The following is a 23,874-nucleotide window of genomic DNA, read 5'->3' as shown; positions in this document are numbered from 1 at the left end:
TAAGACGTCCTTGCACCACACGGTACGAAAATACACTTTAAGTGGTGAAGTACCATACAAGAAGATTATCGGATTAACAGCATTGTATTCATGCATAAGCAATAAATATATTTTCATCTATTATGATTTGTATGTGCACTGATTTTCTTGGTGAATTTCATATTGTGAAGTAATTCATTAATATACAATCTGTTATGTAAAAATACGTAACACCCGGAAGTTTATAGATCGGGATCGGTTTGCTCAAAATTACCCACAAAGCAATTCGGGCCACGTCGCATTCGCCATAGTTGTTGAAACGTGTAAACACTGCATAGAGGCCGGTGACTTGCAGATACTCGTACAAAATGAATATTTTCAGGTTGATTGGGGATATGTCCCATTTATTGGCAATTATTATATTGCTAATTAAGATGTGGAAAACCCGTTCCGTGGCAGGTGAGTTGGTTTTCGTCGAGATAGGCATTCAAAACGTCAAAATTCAGGAGCCATGACTCCATGATATATGACGGAAACATACAGTGCACTGTGCTACATTTATTAATGTTTTGAAATGCCATATGCATTCATTGAAAACAAACTCAGATATGTGTTTTGTAGAGAGTGTTAATTGATTTGGTAACTCATGACATATGCGTTTGGCCACATCGTCTATAGATTTGTTACACAGATTATGGTAATAAATCTGCCGCGATTAGTATTAATTTTAAGACCATATATGCCTTTAGATATAATGTGTTGCCAGGCGCTCATGGTTCCTAATTTAATGTAAATGGACCCGAGTTGGGACGGTTCAGTGGTAGGCCTATACAGTATGCATTACATTGATTACCTACTGCCTTTAAGTGTATATATAGTCTTTTCTGGAAATAAAGACAATCCTGGTTACATGGAAATTTTCCGTCGATAACAGCAGACTCTACATTTGGTTCACCAAATATACCAAATTATTTGGCAGAAATGGGGATCAATGTTGCCATCTGTTATGCCATGTATTCCAAACCGTTGTTAAAGGAAGAAACCTGTTACCCATTGTAAAACTCTTAAGGCATAAAGTCAAAGGTGTATGTGATAGCTGAGAAAAAGTTCATGGGGGCATTTCACATTTACCATAGCCTTTTCAGGGTGGTAAAATACTGAGCATTGTGTGGTTCTTGCATGCATGAACCGTTCATTCAGTAATATAGTTTTGAGAATGAGGTGATAGTTAAGACATGATATACACAAAACCAAGTCTCTTCATGATATGTTGCCTGTTTTTATTGGTTTTCATTGATCTACAACTGGAACACAATTTGGGCATTAGTAAATCATGATTTCAACAAGTACTGTCTTTAAAAATACAAAGTTAATGTTAAACAGCTTTAAGTTGAAAAGAAGTGCACATGTACCAACTTCATTGATAAGAAAAGTTAGCTGTTTTATAAAAGACTCAATTTCCCTGTAATCTGTATTGAATACTATTTAAGTTTTGTATCTTTTCTTTGTAGGAATATCGGGGAAGAGTCAGATTTTGTTTGCCCTAGTGTTCACTACAAGATACCTAGATCTATTTACATCTTTTGTATCAATCTATAACACCTGTATGAAGGTTTTCTTCATAACTGCTTCATACTTCACTTTGTTTCTGATGTACCACAAGTTCAAGGCCACTTATGACAGTAACCATGATACCTTCCGGATCGAGTTCTTGGTTGTACCAGTTGGAGGTCTGTCATTCCTTGTCAACCATGAATTTGCTCCCCTTGAGGTATGATTCTGTGATATCATGCTGTTAGCGTATATAGTATTTCCATTCTGAATCAGTGAGAAACAAATCTGTGCATTTGGGTTAACGCTACAATTACAGCTGTTGTGGTTTTCCATTTGTGCATTAAAAATCAATACAAAATGAATTCATGGCAATGTTTCATATCAGTGTATGCTACAAAGCATAGTTATTAGTTTGTAAAATGTGATGGCTGCAGCTCTCTGAAGCTTACAGAACAACTGAACCTATATCCATCAAAGTAGATAATGAAGGCTTTACTTAAGGTTCATGTATTATAATATCCAGTTTAGATCTTTAGCTATTAATACTTGTGTGCTAGGAAAATAGATGATCCTAACTATTGGATGTCAGTTGTAAATATTTCCTAATGAATATTATACAGATCCTGTGGACCTTCTCAATCTACCTAGAGTCAGTGGCCATTCTTCCTCAGCTGTTCATGGTCAGTAAGACGGGCGAGGCCGAGACCATCACCAGCCACTACCTGTTTGCCCTCGGCTCCTACAGGGCCCTGTACCTCCTGAACTGGATCTACCGATACTACTTCGAGGGCTTCTTTGACCTGATTGCAGTTGTAGCTGGGGTTGTGCAGACCATATTGTACTGTGATTTCTTCTACCTGTATATAACTAAGGGTAAGTGCTGTTTTGTGAGCCATGCATTTTTCATTTTATCTGCTTCTCTTTCATATTTATCACCCCCAAAATTTTATGTATTTGTTCAAATAAACTGCATACACCATGTACAACAATAACAATGTATGTGCTCTAAAATATTCGGAAGGACATGTCTATTTTGTGTTACAACATTCTTGAATACCACAAATTTATAAATGCTATTCAAAATTTTGTAAAATTCTAAACATATGATCAAATTAAATAGCATAAGTATGATGCAATAAACACAAAGAAAAAGTATTGAAGAAAGAGATAGAGTTTGTATCTATGTATAAAGGTAAGTAAAGTACTTTTGTGACTTTCAGGAAAGGGCTCCCTTCTGTTTACAAATAATGAGATCGTATTCAAGGATTCGCCTCCCCTTTTGGAAGTGTAGACCAGGTACTCACACCATTTCTTGTGTGTATATAGTTTATCATGGTCTTTTGTGCATGATTTGAAAAAGAACAGCTGGTTTACATTCGCTAGAATTTAACAGGGGTACAATAATAACCAAAAGCTCTCTAGATGCACAAAGAAATCGTGTGAATATCTCCTATATATTTTTATTTTCCAAGGATAAGAATGTAAAGCAGATGTTGCGAGCAGAATGGTGTGGGAATTTATGTTGTTTCCTTGATTTTTGTATTAATCCATACAGCTTTGGTGATATCTGACGCAGTATTTTCTTTCCTTTCTCTTTTTTGCTACATGTTTTAAGTCCTGTAGTATATTTTTTGTTTCCCTTTTGCAAAACACATTTTGACATTTGGGTAGGAAACTTGGGAAAACAGATCATTTTAGGGGGTAGCAAAATGTAAAATTGTAATATTCTAAGGGCAAATCACTTTTACCAATTTTTAATTTTTTTTATAGATAAGGTGTACTTAACATTTGTGTTAACTAGTAAGAGAAGAAGAAAAAAATGGAAATGTCTACTTACAATAAAATGAAAGTTTGATAATGTATGCAATAGTAATTTTTGTTATCTATTTACTTTTAATAACTTTCAAAATGCATTATTATTTAGATATGTATTTTTATCAAATTCCTTTTGTATGGAATACTTAAGACATTATCCCTGAAAGATTGGATGTCTCAAAGCACACTTCATATAAATTAATATTTACAAATTATGACATTATCCCTGAAAGATTGGATGTCTCAAACCACACTTCATATAAATTAATATTTACAAATTAAGACATTATCCCTGAAAGATTGGATGTCTCAAACCACACTTCACATAACTTTTTTAAAAAATATGATTTTCAAAGATTTTATAACTAATGAAATTGAAACTGAGAATGTCCATTATATATCTATTTCTATTTTCAGTGCTGAAAGGAAAGAAAATATCATTACCAGCTTAATTGATTTAGCAAGAGCTCAGGATATAAATCGTAGGTTGGTCATCATGTGGGAGACAGGAAACTGGACACTTTGTGACAGAAGACCATGCCACATTTGTCAAAAATTCCTTGGATGTCCAGACTGATTTTAAGTTATAAGAATGTGAAAAGTAGACATATATATTTGGCATTAACTGCACTGAAAGCTTAGTATGTGTATTGCATAGGTTTTCATACATCATTAAACATGTGTACTAGTATGCGAGTGTTGGTTAAATGGGTGTAATAGTTGTAAATGTGTAATGTTTAAGGAAATGTTGAAGTAGCTAAATACATGTACATGTATTCAAAAAATTCTATGTGGTTTTGTTTTTTGGAGAAATCCCATAATTTGCCAAGTTAACCTAGTCAAGATGCACTTTCTTAATGCTTTTTCCAACATTAGAATTTATAGACTTTTAAAGCACAATGTTGAAAGAGAAAGTCACTTTGAAGTTCTCTCCATTATTGGTGAAGGTTTTTTCTATCTGTTTTTGGTGCGTTTTTTAATCTTGAAGAAAAAAGTATGTACATTGTGTGTTTTCTTCCTATATTTAACATGCCGAGGAATCCTTATCTATGCAGGTGATTTCTGGTTTATGGAACACTAATTCAAAGTGTTTTAGACTAAATTATGGAAGCGCAAAAATGAAATAGATTTTATCAGTACCTGAAATGGATCGTCTCCAAATCATCTTGTTGAATCTTAGAAAAAGATCCCAGTATTTGTGTTATAGACTTTGTTTCCTACGATGTAACTGCAGAAGTTTGTGTAAAAGGAATTGCAACATGCCATAGTATATTTATTTTGTGGGAATTTAGTGAAAGACATTGTAAAACCATATTTATTTCATAATTATAGTAATACACCTGAATTTGAAATCAGTGTGTTAAAATGGACTAGAAGACAGCATTATATCCCGTTGATTCATCACTTGCTACATGTTGACTACAGTTATGCTACGGGTGATTGAGAAATTTGACAGTATTGCTTTCACAAGTAACATACCATACCCAAAAAAAGTGAATCTGGATCGGACATTATTTATGAGTCTGTCTTTGTATTTTTGTAAATAAGCTTTGCATTTAGGTACATGTACTAGAGAACATGAAAGCCTGTGAACTGTGTTTGTCTGTAGTAACCATTGGATAGGAAGTGCTGTGTAGAGAACATGAAAGCCTGTGAACTGTGTTTGTCTGCAGTAACCATCGGATAGGAAGTGCTGTGTCTTGTTCACATGTTATGCAGTGAACAACTGTAATGTCGACAGACAGATATGTTTTGCTCTTTTAATTTTCTTTGTTTTATGAATGAAAATGAAATGGATAAAATTGGAAAATTGTTGGGTTGTTGTTGTTGTTTTTTCTATTTAGCTCAGGCTTTTCTGATCACCCATTGTTCGTCTAAACTTTTCACATTTTCAACTTCTTTTCCAAAACCACATTCAAATGAAGGGCAACACTCTTCTAGGGAAGATAATAGTGAAATAGCAAAAATACACTTGACAAATTTTTAAAAATCTTCTCCAGAACTAGAAAGCCAATTTCAACCAAACTTTGCAAAAAGCATCCCTAGGTGAAAGGGATTCAGATTTGTTCAAATGAAGGACCATGTTCTTTTCAAAGGGGAGATAATCACAAAATGCAAATAAAGGATGGGATCTATAAAAGCTTCCTGACATAGAGCAGAATCGAGTTCAAATCATGGCCGCTGGGGATAGGATGGGGCCACAATAGGGGATCAAAGTTTCATATGCTGATATATAGAGGAAATTATCTTTAAAAATATCCCATGAACTAAGCTGGGGTTTACATATTTTGTATATACATTCCTTGCGGCAAGATCTTTCATGTGATCCAAAGGTGTATGTGACCTTGACCTGAAAGTTTGACCTACTAATAATTATAAAAAATCTTATCTATTCAATATGTCCTGAACTATCTAAGGTAGATCTTCCATATCTTGTTCATAAATTTCTTATGACAAGACATTTCATGCCCTTTGACCTTGAACTCTGAGTTTGACCTACTTTTAACAAAACATAACCTATTAAGTATATTAGGAACTATTCTAGGTAGAGCTTTCATATTTGTATAGAGATTCTTTATGGCAAGACGTGACATAATTTGACCTGCTTTGAGAAAAACTTGACCTATTTAATATCTCCTTAACTATCTAAGCTAGGGCTTTCATATTTTGTACATAAATTCTTTATGGCAAGACGTTGAACTTTGGAGTTTAAAGACTCAACCAAAACGCCGAATGGTTTCTTCACGGATCACTGGATGTGGGTGGAGCTTGTCTATGGTCTTTGTTATTTACCTGGCCAAGACATTAGGGTGTAGTGTATACTTTTGATATACACAGGACATGTCTCACTCAGGGCCCTCTGCAGAGTTTCTGTGGTCATAGTGTTTGAATAATGCTTGTGTTCCTAAGGGTAGCTGACACACAGTCTACACCCACCCCCTCTTTCTCTCAGTCATTGACTCAAAGAATAATTTCTGTTATAAATATAGAGTTATCATGAATTGATAACAAATTATTTCAATAAGTTACAAGTTTTAGAAATTAATGTGCAAATTATTCGTTTTCTGATTGTGTAATTTACATAATACATGTATATAGAGGGGGAAATTGTGATTATATCAAAATTGCATTGTTCAGTGGTCTTTTTAAAAACAATTGAAATACAACAAAATAGTTGTGGACACAGTTTCTACAGGTAACTCCACCTGAGGTCTATTGTTAAATGTTTGATTGACAGGCGGCTTACAATTGATCAGGATACAGGTAAAATTTGGGGGCGTTAACTTAAAATTGGGTCTTTACCTTTGTGATCTTGAACAATGGCAGGGTCAAGATGGCTCAGGAGAAGGACTTGCACCATAAAGGGACTTGTAAGTTGTTATTTAAAACTTGTTCCCATTATCCTTTTGATTTGATCAATAAAATTTGTTCAAAACAAAACATGATGGCTCAGGTGAGCAATGTTGTCCATGGGCCTCTTATGAAATGACGCGGGTGTATGACAGAAAAGTTTCAATTCAATGACGCATCCCTCACAAAGATTTAAGATAGGTGGGAGAGGGGATATTGTAGTTATGGTCAGTCATTTTAGTCGGAAAATGACTGCATGGCAGTTCAATGTCATACATGGAGGCTGATATGCAATGCTTTCATTATAGTGAAAAGGTTATAGTGCCAGTAAAAGGGGGGGCTTCTGTAGTGCACAGCAGGTGTACAATTAACCAAGGACTAAACATCTGGTCTACAGGGCAATATGTACAAGATATGAAAGCAGATCTTTTAAGTGAACATCTGAAGTCCTTTCTAGCATTTAGTCTTGTAACATTCTTCTCCCTAGTCCTTTCTAGCATTTAGTCTTGTAACATTCTTCTCTCTAGTCCTTTCTAGCATTTAGTCTTGTAACACTCTTCTCTCTAGTCCTTTCTAGCATTTAGTCTTGTAACACTCTTCTCCCTAGTCCTTTCTAGCATTTAGTCTTGTAACACTCTTCTCTCTAGTCCTAATTTCTAGCATTTAGTCTTGTAACACTCTTCTCTCTCTTTAATCTTGTAACATTCCTCTCTCTCTTTAGTCTTGTAACATTCTTCTCTCTCTCGTAATTTGTAGAGCAGAATACAAGGCCTCTTCAGTGTCAAACTATCCTAGTCTGGATTTTTAAAAATTTGATCTACTCTCTACCCGGGTATCAATTAAGTTTTAAATCAGATGAAGTGTTTTGGCTATAGACATGCAGCTACATAACATCGGATTATAGGCTTGATGACAATCTTCCTGACAACAAATAATTTGTTGCCTAAAAATTATCCATGTTTAATAGTTGATGGCATACATCATATTTTTAGATTGGGAAGTCTTATATTAAAAAAAAAAGATTACTCATGTACACTATTCTAATCAGTAGATGTGGAAAATTTTATTTTGAGATTGGCATTGTAAGAGTCCCACCATACGGCGGGTGACCTATAGTAATCACTCTGTCCATGCATCAGTACGCTATGACACATGAAATGACTTTCAAAATTTTCATAAATGTTTTTAACTGATAACTTCATTTAGGCAGAGAAGACCTCTTTGTAATTACAGAGTTATAGGACTTGAATTTTTTTATATTATGATCATAGCACTTCCTGTTTCACATGATAATTTAACTTAAGATTACTTGAGAAGATTTTCAAAGAATTGAAAGGTAATGATTGAATTAGAAAGAACAAGAACCCTTCTCATTTTCAGATTAATTGGCTTTAATGTTCTTCAGGAATTACAAGATTTGGAACTTTTAATCTTTATAAGACAATAGCACTTTTTATGACATGAAATAACTTGAGATTACGTGAGAGTATTTACATTACTTTTATATAGGCAGAGAAAGACTCCTTCAGTCCATCAGACCATTCTATTACATAATACGTTTCCAAGGGAAGATTTTCATTTGTCCATCCATCAGGCACCATTACAATGCCCTATATCTGACTTGTCAGTATTTTAGCCTACTTAATGTATGTCTACAAGAAAATTTTCACCAGTGAAAAGTGATTTAACAAATCATGAGCAATGAATTTTTTACAAGTCTAAGCCTATGGCTGTTTCACAAATAATCTTATGACTTCATGAGATCAAGAAATTCTCTGTTATCTTTCACTTGCAGATTTCTGACTGGGATAGAACTTCTATGCCCTTTTATGACCATGTGACATGCAATATGTTTAAAAGGCTGAAAGAATTTTTTATCTCTTGTAAAAGGACATGAGTATACATTGAGCATGCTTCTTGAGAGTGTCTGATTTTCACATTTGTTCATTAATTCTGTACTGGCTGGCCACTTTAAATTCTTACAAGGATTAAAAGAATATGTCCTTGGACTGCATACATGGCTCATTTTCATGGTGAAAATTAAGACATGTTTGAAAAACCTATATGTTGCCCTTTCCCCAAATTGAGATCCATGTTTTGAAAACAAGAAATCTAACAGGGACCATCTGCAAGTGATAATCAAGAAGTTTGATGACTTAACTTAGTGAAAAGTTTTTAGGTCAGACAAAAGTTGCTGTATGCATTTAAGAAGCCAAGTGACATTCAGTAGCAGTTATTTTATGCTTGATAGAAAGCCATGTGACCTTTGACCTCATGCAGATTGAAGTCATGACAACCTGCACATGCAGATTCATTACTATCAGAATAAAGTCAATTAGCGATTGGACATGTACTGAATCTGTTTGCGTGCTAAGTCTTTAGACCTAAAAATCTATAAAGGATATGCATCTACCAGTTGTTACCAACTTGCCTATGAAGTTTGAAGGCCGCCAGAGTTATCGTTTGCCATGTGCATGCTAGAATTAAATCCCGTTACCTTTGACTTTTTGACATGAAAATCAATGCGTGTCATTTACACATCATGACCAAGCTTTCTATGAGGTTTGTTGACAAAGGGTTCTTCAGACATTTCGACATGAAATATTAATACTAGTCATGATCAATCAGCCTATGAATTGGATGACAGACAAATCCAAAATATGGCCCTCTTCCAGGAAAGGACATTGTACATAGTTCGTACATATTTCCTCTACAGTTACGAATGTACCACAATACCCTGCTTAGTCAACAATTAAACTAGTATTTGCAACCTCAAATCTTCAGACAGAAGATGCTCTCATTGTCAGTATTACCTGCACTGTGCTTGTTCACCAATTTTTCCATTGGACACATTTGTGTGTGATGATGTATAATGAGTATTTTCTGCGGTTGTCCATTTTTTTGGGGATAGGAAAAATCCACAAAAATTACTATTGCAAAATACATATCTATACAGTTATACACGTTCATAGGTACATACAGATATACTGCAACAGCAGAAATTAGAAACACAGAATATAATTTGCTACCGTTTACGGATCAAATTGCAAAAATTCCCAAACTGCAGAAAATACCCATTAGGCCAATTCAACTTAATTAGTAGATTATCATCCTGGGTCAGCAAAAATTATGGGGTGGGTGGGAGGATTTTATTTTTTAATTTTTATTTTCTGAGAAAAATATTAAAGACAAATGATTTTTTTTCAACAGATTCGCATCATTTAATGCCAGGTGGATATCAATCTATGCTATTTTCACAGACGAATTCTAGGTTAAGCTTTAATGTCAAACAGAAATATACCTAACTTCTTCAAGATTTACGCCTGTAAAAATGCGAGAAATTAAGAAAACCATATAGATCTATTTTCTTCACGTGGCTTTTTATGTTGCTATACCGGAAATATAAACAAGAACTGTAAATACCAGAGTCGGACATGAAAATATTCCATAAATCACAAGTTTCACAAATTAAACAAATTCGGGGCGGGTCAATTTTTGAGGGGCAGGCGGGGATGATAATCTATCAATTAAGTTGAATTGGCCTTATACGGTACTTCTACAACACCACAATGTACAGTGTTACATATTACACACCGGGCATGCTCTGACACTTTTATATCTCCCCATTTTACCATTGCATTAGCCATTAAATTCCAATTACAAAACGGCTGCATCTCTAAAACTGAAAGCAATGTCTTTGTTAAAAGAAGTTGTCCATTTGATACGCTTTGAGAAAAATAAAAACAAAATTCCATTATTCCATTATTTTTTTAATATAAAAAGTCAATGTAACTGATACTAACACATGGAGGATGAATAATAGAGACATAAGTGTGTATATATATATATAAAGAAACATTCTATAAATACCCCCACAAAACCGTCAGAAGACAACTGTAAGGAATCAGGTGCATAAATATCTAAAGAAATAAAATCATTAACACGGGTATGTCCTCGAAAGGTCACAGGTGGAATGAAAGAAAATAAATAATAATAACAAAAGGTATTGGTCAAAGGAAAGCTACAAGTGTAGAGTACAGCTAAAAATAAACCGGGTAATCCTACATACCTTAACATTCAGATTTACATATTTTTCTTCTATTGGGGGAGGATCTACAATTTACTGTCTATGAGGGGTGTAGAAAAATATCTTGGTATATATCACATTGTGCGGTACCCATACACTACCGTGCAGATAATGAACATACGGTAAACAGTATCTAGCAGTTATGCTTTGCACTGTTGAATTCATTTTGTTCACTAACCCGAATTTACTTCTCATGTCAAAATTTAAAAAAAAATCTGTCAAATTTTGATCAATGACACTGTAACTATGCAACATACAAGCTTAAGCATTAAATAAACAAAGCTGGAAAAATTTAAACATAAACATGTTGAATTCGTTTGATACATATAGCACTACCTGTCACACAAAGTGTGCTCATCACAAAATGGCTGGAGTAAAAAATCCCCAAATTGATTACATCTTGTATTTGTCTACAAATTATACAGCTTCATCATATAAATCATACCATATAATTATATAATATTCTATAGAGAGCTATAAGTACATTAAGTTCAATGTCAGCTTCTTTTATCAACTTTGCAAAAAACTTGAGATAAGGATGTGTTTTGGACAAGGCAGTAAGCATGTGTTCAGGAATGGTAGTACAAGACAGATTTCAATAATTGTTAGGGGAGTGCAAAATGGGGGTTTACTAAATGCTATATAATATAGCAGCAAAGTAATAAAAAAAAATGTTTGCGTGAAAGAGAACAGCAAATTTTGATTGATAATACAGGAAGTAAGTAGACATTTATGAATTACTTATATATAACAAAACTACAGAAAGTCTGCAGACTATCGTCAGCGAGGTATATATATCTGATATGCACGTTTTGTTATAGTGAATTACATGTCTCTATGGATGGGGTGAATCTTGGTTTAATAATAGTCCAATTCTGGTGTTACCCTCTTACCCAAAAACGAAAAATATGTTGCCATTTAGCAATTACGGTAAAGTAAAGAAACACTGCTGGCAAGGCAATATTAATGGAAAATCACCCTTAGTGTGCGTAAATGACTTGAAAAACCAATAAACCAAAGCTTCAAATTATCAGCATTATCCGTGTTTGTTTGTGGCATTTTTTGCTTTCAATGCATTTAATAGGATGGGTTTTTTTTTTTTACCTTATTGATCCATTATATCTTGAACCATTTTCTACAGCTGCAATAATGTTCAACTTTCAGAAATGCATACAACTGAACTCTTCCTACAGACATCAAAATGTCAAAGCCTCTGAAAGGACTACACTAATGCAGATATATAGTCATCGTGATCAAGAACAAACACTGAAACATTAAATTCATCACAGACAACTACCAACAACCAGTGACCATCAGGGGAGGACGAAAACTTCTCGAAATCTGATGCGACACGGACTGGCCCAGAAGGAATCACAGTTTTATCACATGTCAAGAGTTTTATTAACCTTCTCTTCACAGGGTTACTTTCTCTTGCCATAAGCTGTAGAACTGACCAAAACTGACTAGGAAACCATACTCAGTATTACTGTTTCTCGTTTTATCCAAAAAGCAACATTAATTTTATGGTAACTCCATGTTGACCATGACAGTTGTCATCTTAATTTTTCATATTCAGAAATTTCACAATATTTTACCACTCCGTTTTCTTTTATCAGACAAATAATATTGCTGTGCTTTCTTATTTACTTTCTGCATAATCAGATCTCCTACATAAACAGCAACAGGTTTGTTGACCTTATTGATATTTTGCTGCCTCTACTTATTCAAATCTATCATGCCTACAAAATGAGCTTCTACTTTATGGTGGTGTAGGACCTATATTGGGATCTCGTCTGTTCAGCGACATGGTGAGCTACAGCTCTTATCAGCAGGTACACATAGATCAAAATTTGTTTTCTATAAATAAATCTTAACTTAAATATACACATGTTCATTTCTTCACACATTGAAAGTCTTAATATATCAAAAAGTTCTAATTTAAAAAAAAAAAAGGCTCAAAGATTTTTATAATTTTGCAAGCATAAAGGGAGCAAAAACTTGAATAGACTTCAAAGATATCATATTGACAGTATAGAATATATCTATATATGTATTCATTTGAACAGACTAAATCATTACCCAATCTAATCATACATTCTCCTAGCCTTCAGACTTTAATGTTCATTCCTGCAGGTCTTTGGAGGGATTCAGCATGGGGACGTGAAGCTGGAGTGGGTCTTTCAATCGTTTGAGGTCATACTCGAGCTTGGCCACGGTGTCCTTCAGCTCATTATATTTCAGTACGTCCAGCCCTTCCTTCTTTGCGTTGTCATGTACAGATAATAGATGCTGGCGATCTTTTACTTCCACAAAATTGTACTCCTACAATCAAATATTGTTATTCTACAATTGACAACTAGACAATTAACTCCTACAATTAAGGAGGTACTCTACATATTCATTATGGCTGACTTCCTTTTTACACATGAATATACATATAAATTTCAGCAATATCAGTCTAGTCTTTTCAGTTTTAATTGCTTAATTGAGTAGCTCAGGAGGTTAGCATGTCGACTGCAAAACTGTAGATCGCGGGTTCAAGTCCATTGATTGATTGAATATTGTTTAACGTCCCTCTCGAGAGTATTTCACTCATATGGAGACGTCACCACTGCCGGTGAAGGGCTGCAAAATTTAGGTCTGTGCTCGCCGCTTATGGCCATTGAGCAGGGAGGGATCTTTATCGTGCCACACCTGCTGTGACACGGGACCTCGGTTTTTGCCGTCTCATACGAAGGACCGCCCCATTTAGTTGCCTCTTACGACAAGGGGGTACTGATTACCTATTCTAACCCAGATCCCCATGGGAGGTTCAAGTCCAACAGGATTGATTTCTACTAAAACTGCATTTTTTGACTAAATTATAAGTAAGTAAAGTAAATTTGAAAATTTTCAATTTCAAAATATTGCTGTATATATCCTCTACTTTTCATCCATATCAAATTTATCTGGTGTAGCATTCCTCCTTGAATACATTAAATGCTATTGCAGGGATTATATTGGGCGAGGAGTGAGAACTAACTTTAATCTATACGACATGAGGATACTTACATATCAGATTATGAAATTGTACTACTGTGGTTTTTTAGAAGAAAAATTTTTGAGTAAGTTTTCCCATTTAGTCTGATGTAGAAATTAAAACCCGTTATGGCCCATTTCTTTACCCAAGTGTCCAATTGTTTCCATTGTAATTTAACAGGGTGTATCCTTGTTCTTGAGAATATTTTCAAAGAGTATGCATATATATTCCTTTGTAAAATCCCTATCAGGACCCCACCCTGGACAAATTTGAATCTTCACTACATGAGAATGTTTACATATTGATTTAAAAAATCGCAACCTTGAAGTTCTTGAGATTTTATTTTAAATCTTATTTAATACCTCTTGTGGCCCTATCCTGAGCCTGGGGACCATGGTATAAACAAACTTGAATCTAAATTACAAATGGATGCCTATTTATCACTTTGCCATATTGTACCATTTTGGTTCTTTTGAAGACCATAATGTTGAAGGTCGTAATGTTAACAATCTTTTATTTACATTCACTAAATCTTTTCTCTTATATTTCTTATGAAATTGACATTGCTTTCATCTGTGACAATGAATGCATGTTTCTTGCAAACTAGTTCGATCCAGTTTTTTAGTACCACCTGTCTGTGTAATCATGACAAAAGCATTATCAAGGTCAAAGGGTGCATTGGCTGTTCTATTCAACGTAATGAATAGGACAATCATATGATATTTTAGTACTTAAATCTAGTTTATATTTAAAAACAATACATAAAAAAATAAACAAGAGGCCCATGGGCCACATCACTCACCTGAGTCACCTTGGCCCATATCTGAAGACTTTCCATATATATTTGCAAGTAAAACCTTAGTCCCTATTATGGCCCAAACTACCCTTTGCAAACTTGAATCTACACTATGTCAGAAAGCTTTCATGTAAATGTCAACTTCTTTGGCCCAATGGTTCTTGAGAAGAAGATTTTTAAAGCTTTTTCCTATATTTGTATGTAAAACTTTGACCCCCCCCCCCCCCCCCCCCACCCACTTGTGGCCCCATCCTACCTCCCGGGGGCCATGATTTGAACAAACTTGAATCTGCACTATGTCAGAAAGTTTTCTTGTAAATATCAGCTTTTCTGACTCAGTGGTTATTGAGAAAAAGATTTTAACTATATATTTGTATGTAAAACTTTGATCCCCCTTGTGGCCCCATCCTACCCCCGGGGGCCATGATTTGAACAAACTTGAATCTGCACTATGTCAGAAAGTTTTCATGTAAAAATCAGCTTTTCTGGCTCAGTGGTTCTTGAGAAGAAGATTTTTGCTATATATTTGTATGTAAAACTTTGATCCCCTATTGTGGCCCCATCCAACCCCCGGGGCCCATGATTTGAACATGTCAGGAAGCTTTCATGTAAATCTCAGCTTTTCTGGCTTAGTGGTTCTTGAGAAGAAGATTTTTAAAGTTTTTCCCTATATATTTGTATGTAAAACTTTGATCCCCCCTTGTGGCCCCATCCTACCCCCGGGGGCCATGATTTGAACAACCTTAAATCTGCACTATGTCAGAAAGTTTTCATGTAAAAATCAGCTTTTCTGGCTCAGTGGTTCTTGAGAAGAAGATTTTTGCTATATATTTGTACGTAAAACTTTGATCCCCTATTGTGGCCCCATCCAACCCCCGGGGCCCATGATTTGAACAAACTTGAATCTGCATTATGTCAGAAAGTTTTCATGTAAAAATCAGCTTTTCTGGCTTAGTGGTTCTTGAGAAGAAGATTTTTAAAGATTTTTCCTATATATTTGTATGTAAAAATTTGATCCCCTATTGTGGCCCCATCCTACCACCGGGGGCCATGATTTGAACAAACTTGAATCTGCAATATGTCAGGAAGCTTTCAGGTAAATTTCAGCTCTTCTGGCCCAGTGGTTCTTGAGAAGATTTTTAAATGACCCCACCCTATTTTTGCATTTTTGTGATTATCTCCCCTTTGAAAGGGACATGGCCCTTCATTTGAACAAACTTGAAAGCCCTTCACCCAAGGATGCTTTTGGCCATGTTTGGTGCCCAGTGGTTCTGGAGAAGAAGTCAAAAATGTGAAACGTTTAACAGACAGACAGACAGACGGACAGACAGACGACGGACAAAAAGCGATCAGAAAAGCTCACTTGAGCTTTCAGATCAGGTGAGCTAATAAAAACAATAAAATGTTTTTCTTTGTTGTTTCATTGGGTGATGAAGATAGCAATCATTGCAGAAAAAAATTACATAACCTGCATTTTTTATGAATTTTTTCTGCAATGCTAGCTACCTTCATCACCCGATGAAACAACAAAGAAAGCATTTTATTGTTTAAGTATCTACACTATATGAAGATCCTTTAAAATGTTGTGTTAAAGTTTTGAACCCAACCCGTGGCCCAACAGTCATGATATGTACTACCCTATGATACATTCATATAACATGTGTATTAAGATTTTGAAATAATTTTTCTACAGCAAAACTTTGAACCCTCATCTTGGACTTAAAGTTGGGGTTCATAGTTTAAAAAACTTGATTCTTTAATATATAAAGAATCTTTCATAAATGTTTTGGCTTTTTTCTGGTTCAGTGATTTTTGAAAAGATTTTTTAATCATTCCACCTTATTTTTCTGATTTCTTAATTATCTCCTCTTTGCAAGTGGACATGCCTCTTCATTTGAATGATTTTGAATCTCTTTACCCAAGAATGCTTTGTGGCAAGTTTGGTTGAAATTGGCCCAGTGGTTCTGGAGAAGTCATACTGTAAAAAGTTGACAATGTACATACCTACAGACAACAGACAAATTTTGATCAGAAAAGAATCACGTCAGCATTTGACTCAGGTGAAATAACAATGCTGGAGTAAGATAACAATATGCTCCTGATCTTTGATCTTGTGGGCATAAAAACGTTCCAAGATTTTTTTTACCCTGCCTGGTTACTTGCACATGTCTGTGCTATCGAGTGTAAGAATTCTGTCCAGTTCAGATGAATTTGACACATTACGTTTATTACCTGTTTAGTGAGAACAAAGTACGCAAACATAGCCATGGTTGTGCCATAAGTCACAAAGTAGGTGACCGGTTCCATGATATCCCAGGAGTAGTCCCACCATGTCAGTCGTGCAAGGAAACCAAACTGGACCCCCATGGCAGCCAGACCCGCCCATGACAAGAACGTTGTACGCCGCTTGGCCACAGCATTTAGCTTGTCCATTTTCTGCAAAAAAAATTTGATGTGCAAGAAATTGAAGTAATACTGTTACCGGGAGTGACAGACGTAAATTTTTGATACATGCACAAATTTGTATACACACACTCAATAGTTGAACAATAATTCAGTTTACTCTACCAGCTCCTATAACAGAAATACAGTTTACTCCGCTTATACTGAAGTTGCTTATGTTGAACTATATCTTATATTGAAGTGAAATTAAATCCACAGGAACATTATTTATACAATTTAAACATCAGCTATATTGAACTTTGGATATAATCAACAATTCAGATTGGTCCCCTTAATTTCCATATACCTGGAGTAAACTGTCTCCAGTGCCATTGCACAAAAACTAGGAAATGTTATGGAAAATTGCTCTTCATGGCTTGTAGATAACAAACTGTCTCTTCACCTTGGAAAAACCGAAACCATTTTATTTGGGCCACCCCAAAAATTGAAAAATGTTACAAGTTTTAAAATTTTATGTAATGGTCATGAAATCAAAGCATTTGATAGTGTTAAATATTTAGGTGTATGTACAGATAAATTTCTATCATGTGAAAATATTGTTTCAAGCATCATTCAAAAGGTAAATGCTAGACTTCATTTTTTGTACAGAAATGCATTTTGCCTAAATTTACAGTCAAGAAAGACCTTATGTTCTGCTTTAATACAATGCTATTTTGACTATGCATGTTCTTCTTGGTATTATGGTATTGGCAAACAACTTACTAATACACAAAAATTGCAAGTAACCCAAAACAAAGTTGTCAGATTTATTTTAAATCTCGGTCCTAGAGCTAGCATTTCTAGTGACATTCTAGATTCTTTGGGCATGTTAAGAGTGGATGACAGAGCTACTCAACTAAGATTGAACCATGTATTTAATATATTTCATGGTAAAGCCCCACATTATCTCTATGATCAATTTGTTCTAAACAATAATAATACTATAAGTGCCACAAACAAAAAATTTATCATATCTAAGATAAAAGGCAAAGAATCTTCTTGGGTTTTTTTTAACAATGCTATCAAGGATTGCAATAATTTACCTTTAAATACAAAAGAGTTGGCAACTAAGCAAAGTTTTAAAAAAGCTGTAAAGTCCTTTTTAGCCAGCAAGGCAAGGGGCATAACCAGATACATGTCCAATTTTGTTTAATACTTACTAGTATTTTTTTTATCACAAGTATTTTTTTTAATCACTTTAGTATTCTAGTATGAAATATGTCTGAAGCTTGCCATTTTTCAATATATTATGCAACTATTAATCAAAACCTGCCAAAATTCCAGTTGTTAGTCATGTAATGTTTTTTGGGGTTTTTTTGTCTGTTGATCATATATATTGTATAAATATAAGGACCCCATAGGAAATAAGCTAATTTAAGCTTTTATGGGTTATCCTTAGGTTAAGATATCATCATTTGTCATGTTATTCATACAGTCACCTATTATTTAACTGTTATAACTGTATAGTGCTATAGATTATGCCAGGTTTCAATTTGTTATTTTAAATTTACAATCATGACATTCTGTGATATTTTATTTCTGAATAAAATGAAAGTAACAATCATATAAATCAAAGATTTCGATATATCCAGAGTAAACTGTCTCCAGTCAATAACAATCATATAAATCAAAGATTTCAATATATTCGGAGTAAACTGTCTCCAGTCAATAACAATCAGATTTCAATATATCCGGAGTAAACTGTCTCCAGTCAATAACAATCAGATTTCAATATATCCGGAGTAAACTGTCTCCAGTCAATAACAATCAGATTTCAATATATCCGGAGTAAACTGTCTCCAGTCAATAACAATCAGATTTCAATATATCCAGAGTAAACTGTCTCCAGTCAATAACAATCAGATTTCAATATATCCAGAGTAAACTGTCTCCAGTCAATAACAATCATATAAATCAGAGTCCATCATCACACTCAGATTTCTTCAGAGGTAGCTCATTTTCAGAAAATTCTTGTATCTCAAATCTGGTCAAATGAAAATACACATACATGCAATGCATGTAGCATAAATAGCCTTTGACCCACTTTACTAAACTTTTGCACTTAATCAAAACAATGCATTCAGGGCTTAAATTAAAAATTGATTTGTTTGATGTACTCCGACCGCCCCGTGAAATTTGCCCCGACCCGATCATTTTTTCCGCACTTGGATATTTTAATTTTATTTTATTTGCTCCCTGGAAAATAAACATTCTTCAAATTAGTATTAAACTTGATGCTATTTTTTTTTATTTGGACTAATTGTTTTACAGAATTCTTGTTATCAAAATGTCCTTAGGGCGTCTTTCGGTTCTACTTTCACTTTGATAATGACCATTTGTTAATCCGGGAACTTTTCAAACACTTTTCTATGTGAACGATCAAATATACCGCATCACAGCTCCAAATTACCACATTATCTACCAACAAGAAAGAACAAGGAGCTACGAACTCCCCCGTCGAGGCCTGATCGTATTTATGTACAAAAGTTTGAAAGTCATGTTATTTAAATAAAAAAATCACGCACCAAAATTATGGCGGACCACGAGTCGGCGTTTATGTTGGTCTATATTTCTGAAAAGGCACGCATATTATTTTGATATGGGATTATTTAAATGTTATGACGATTTAATAGGTGAACAGCACTTTTACTTTGCTCTTAAACTGAGACACACGAATGGAACACGATCGTCACAACAATTTGAACGATGCGGGGAAATCGGCATTAAAATTATATTGGGTAATATTAAAACTTATTGTAAATTGCTGTCATCATGCAATTCACTTGGATATTCATGGATCACATTAAAGTGTTCAAGTGATTGCTATTATGAATGTCAGAATCGACCAGTGGTAATAAAAATGGGTGTTTAATAATTTATATATTTATTAACAACTGCATAGAGGTCCTCATCCGTGTCGAATGCAAAATGTCCCGAGTAAATTTCAGGAGACATTGGAAGATTTACGTGTATTATATACAATGTGTACAAAATGATTGTTCTAAACTCTATTCTGTCTGGCAGCGTTATGTGTTTAATGAAAACATAAGAAAATTGGTAAATCTGACTTTCAAAAAAAAAAAAAAAAAAAAATATCGACCTACCTACCCGACTTGAAAAATGTGGGTCGGAGTACATCAAACAAAAATATTTTTAATGATGTCCCAGTGAAGACAATGCATTGCACTGAGCATATTGCACTAGTACTTATTTAAAACAGGCACAATGCTGATTAAGTCTAACAGAGTAAGGCCAGAAAGAGGTTTCCTTTGATCTCACCTGAATAGGTGTGTGTAAAGTCATGAGCAAACTTCATCAAATGTCAATTATTATACACCATGTGCAGAATTTATGCACCTGGTTTGACAAGTTTTCAATATGGCATCATTTAAAGTTTGAAGATTTAAAGCAGAACAAGTTTACAAGAGAAAATTGATAAGGTGAACATGTAAAGCTACGTACGTATGCACTTACAGCATAGGATTTGCACAATATTTGGTTGCTCAAGACCTATAGTACCATTCAGTACAATGAAAGATGAAGATAATGAACAGCGATCAATCTCATAACTTCTATAAGCAATACAAAATAGAGAGTTGGGTAAACACAGACCCCAGAGGTGGATCAGGTGCCTAGGAGGAGTTAATAAATCAGTACAATAAAATGAACTCTCGTATAAATAGCGAGAACCTGCGAGATCTCCCACAATGGAAGTGGGAAATTTGAATTCGGTCATAGAATCCCGAGGGACACTTTCTGTGAATTGCATAGTTTATTGCTAATGTATCCAGACTAATTTTGTCCAGCAATTAACAGCATTTTGTAGTTGCAGATTTTTCATCCCTTGAAAACCATTGTCATTGTTATCCATACATTTGAAACAATTTTTTATCCTAAATGTTACCCAACACTACAAACTTAAAAGCATGATCCTCTATCATAGGAAAAGAAAGCAGTATGTCAGAGAGCAGTACCTGTTCCATGGGACCTAACTCTAGCTTAAGCCCTTCTAGTTTCTGCATGAGTTGTCTCTCTTTCTCTATTTGGTGTTGTTCTACGTTCATTGTGGAGTAGAGATGAGCTATCAGGTTCTTGGCATTGGACAATTCTTCTATATCTTCACTTGTTGTAGTATCTGCAAACAATCATAATTGCAATCCATAGCAAATCTACTATATTCTTTTCTCTTTTACAAATCCTGAAGATTGTTTTCTTTTTGTTCTATGTTGTTTTTGTATAATACATGACTGGCATTTAGTTGCCCGACAAGTCAAGAGCAAAACTACCAAGTAAATTACAATTCTGACAGCTAGTCATTATAGAAAAAAATCAAGTAGTAAAAAAACAAAAATTTGCATGCATGCATTTTAATCAACTCTTAATAACCTAATAAATCATAGGAATAAAGAAACTTCAAATGTTACACCATTACCATCAAGAGACCCATGAGCCACATCACTCACCTGAGTCACCTTGGCCCATATCTAAAGATTTTCCACATATATTTGCATGTAAAACTTTGGTCCCTATTGTGGCCCAACCTACCCTCGGGGACCATGATTTTTACAAACTTGAATTTGCACTATGTCAAGAAGCTTTCATGTAAATCACAGCTCTTCTGGCCCAGTGGTTCTCGAGAAGATTTTTAAAGATTTCCCCTATTTATCCCCATGTAAAACTTTGGTCCCCTATTGTGGCCCCATCCTACCCCCGGGGGCCATGATTTGAACAAAATTGAAGCTGCAATATGTCAGGAAGCTTTCAGGTAAATTTCAGCTCCTCTGGCCCAGTGATTCTTGAGAAAGATTTTTAAATGACCCCACCCTATTTTTGCATTTTTGTGATTATCTCCCCTTTGAATGGGACATAGCCTTCATTTGAACAAACTTGAAAGCCCTTCATCTAATGATGCTTTGTGCCAAGTTTGGTTGAAATTGGCCCAGTGGTTCTGGAGAAGAAGAGGAAAATGTGAAAAGTTTACACCGACAACAGTCAACGGACAAATATTGATCAGAAAAGCTCACTTGAGCCTTTGGCTCAGGTGAGCTAAAAACACAGAGCTTGTGGAGAAACATCCTTTACCAAGAAAACAGAGCTTACAAAGAAACAATAATTACCACAAACACAGAGAGACAATCATTATCCCAAACACAGAGAGACAATCATGATCACAAACACACAGAGACAATCAGTGATCACAAACACAGAGAGACAATCATGATCACAAACACAGAGAGACAATCATGATCACAAACACACAGAGACAATCATGATCACAAACACAGAGAGACAATCATGATCACAAACACAGAGAGACAATCATGATCACAAACACAGAGAGACAATCACTGATCACAAACACAGAGAGACAATCACTGATCACAAACACAGAGAGACAATCATGATCACAAACACAGAGAGACAATCATGATCACAAACACAGAGAGACAATCATGATCACAAACACAGAGAGACAACCATGATCACAAACACAGAGAGACAATCACTGATCACAAACACAGAGAGACAATCACTGATCACAAACACAGAGAGACAATCATGATCACAAACACAGAGAGACAATCATGATCACAAACACAGAGAGACAATCATGATCACAAACAGAGAGACAATCATGATCACAAACACAGAGAGACAACCATGATCACAAACACCGAGAGACAATCACTGATCACAAACACAGAGAGACAACCATGATCACAAACACACAGAGACAATCACTGATCACAAACACCGAGAGACAATCATGATCACAAACACAGAGAGACAACCATGATCACAAACACAGAGAGACAACCATGATCACAAACACAGAGAGACAACCATGATCACAAACACAGAGAGACAATCACTGATCACAAACACAGAGAGACAACCATGATCACAAACACAGAGAGACAACCATGATCACAAACACAGAGAGACAATCACTGATCACAAACACAGAGAGACAATCATGATCACAAACACAGAGAGACAATCACTGATCACAAACACAGAGAGACAATCATGATCACAAACACACAGAGACAATCACTGATCACAAACACCGAGAGACAATCATGATCACAAACACAGAGAGACAATCATGATCACAAACACCGAGAGACAATCATGATCACAAACACAGAGAGACAATCACTGATCACAAACACCGAGAGACAATCATGATCACAAACACAGAGAGACAACCATGATCACAAACACAGAGAGACAATCATGATCACAAACACCGAGAGACAATCATGATCACAAACACACAGAGACAATCATGATCACAAACACACAGAGACAATCATTATTAAAACACAGAGAGACAATCATGATCACAAACACAGAGAGACAATCATGATCACAAACACAGAGAGACAATCATGATCACAAACACAGAGAGACAATCATGATCACAAACACCGAGAGACAATCATGATCACAAACACAGAGAGACAATCACTGATCACAAACACAGAGAGACAACCATGATCACAAACACAGAGAGACAACCATGATCACAAACACACAGAGACAATCATGATCACAAACACAGAGAGACAACCATGATCACAAACACAGAGAGACAATCATTATTAAAACACAGAGCTTACAGAGAGACAACCATTGTTACTATTGGGCACATTCTTTATTTTCCTTTTTTTCTGTGTAGTTGATATCATATACATCATATAACTTTAAAGTAGGTCAATGAAATGTATAATATATGGAAGAAAAACAAAAGTATGTCAATGAAATGTATAATATACGGAAGTAAAACAAAAACTTGATAAGCTAATTCTGACACCCATGTCATCT

General features: G+C 35.0%; 2 protein-coding genes across 4 annotated transcripts in view; one reads left to right on the top strand and one right to left on the bottom strand.

Moving 5' to 3' along the window:
* The first annotated feature begins 241 nt into the window (after positions 1-241).
* Positions 242-5,162, top strand: LOC125668269 (ER lumen protein-retaining receptor 2). 3 transcript variants are annotated; one of them, XM_048902169.2, is made up of 4 exons: positions 242-438; positions 1,491-1,750; positions 2,154-2,406; positions 3,766-5,162. In XM_048902169.2, exons 1-4 carry the CDS (start codon positions 348-350, stop codon positions 3,798-3,800), a joined length of 639 nt encoding a protein of 212 aa, XP_048758126.1. In that variant the 5' UTR covers positions 242-347; the 3' UTR covers positions 3,801-5,162. The 3 variants fall into 3 exon arrangements, with proteins under 3 accessions (XP_048758126.1, XP_056020132.1, XP_056020133.1); XM_056164158.1 differs by lacking the exon at positions 3,766-5,162 and adding an exon at positions 2,754-2,829 and having other exon boundaries at positions 261-438; XM_056164157.1 differs by lacking the exon at positions 3,766-5,162 and having other exon boundaries at positions 252-438; positions 2,154-2,685.
* A 5,291-nt stretch (positions 5,163-10,453) lies between these two features.
* Positions 10,454-23,874, bottom strand: part of LOC125668265 (calcium uniporter protein, mitochondrial-like) — a 34,571-nt gene continuing 21,150 nt past the window's right edge. The window contains exons 5-7 of the mRNA XM_048902157.2: positions 21,018-21,178; positions 16,834-17,037; positions 10,454-13,108 (exon numbers count right to left, since the gene is read on the bottom strand). Coding sequence (XP_048758114.2) covers positions 12,908-13,108; positions 16,834-17,037; positions 21,018-21,178 — 566 coding nt within the window. The 3' untranslated portion in view covers positions 10,454-12,907. The remainder of the gene's footprint in view (positions 13,109-16,833; positions 17,038-21,017; positions 21,179-23,874) is intronic.

The sequence above is a fragment of the Ostrea edulis genome, chromosome 4 (genome assembly GCF_947568905.1).
Source record: "Ostrea edulis chromosome 4, xbOstEdul1.1, whole genome shotgun sequence".
Lineage (NCBI taxonomy): Eukaryota > Metazoa > Mollusca > Bivalvia > Ostreida > Ostreidae > Ostrea > Ostrea edulis.
Note: the sequence above shows the minus strand (reverse complement) of the source record. Positions and strands in the feature narration are given on the sequence as shown.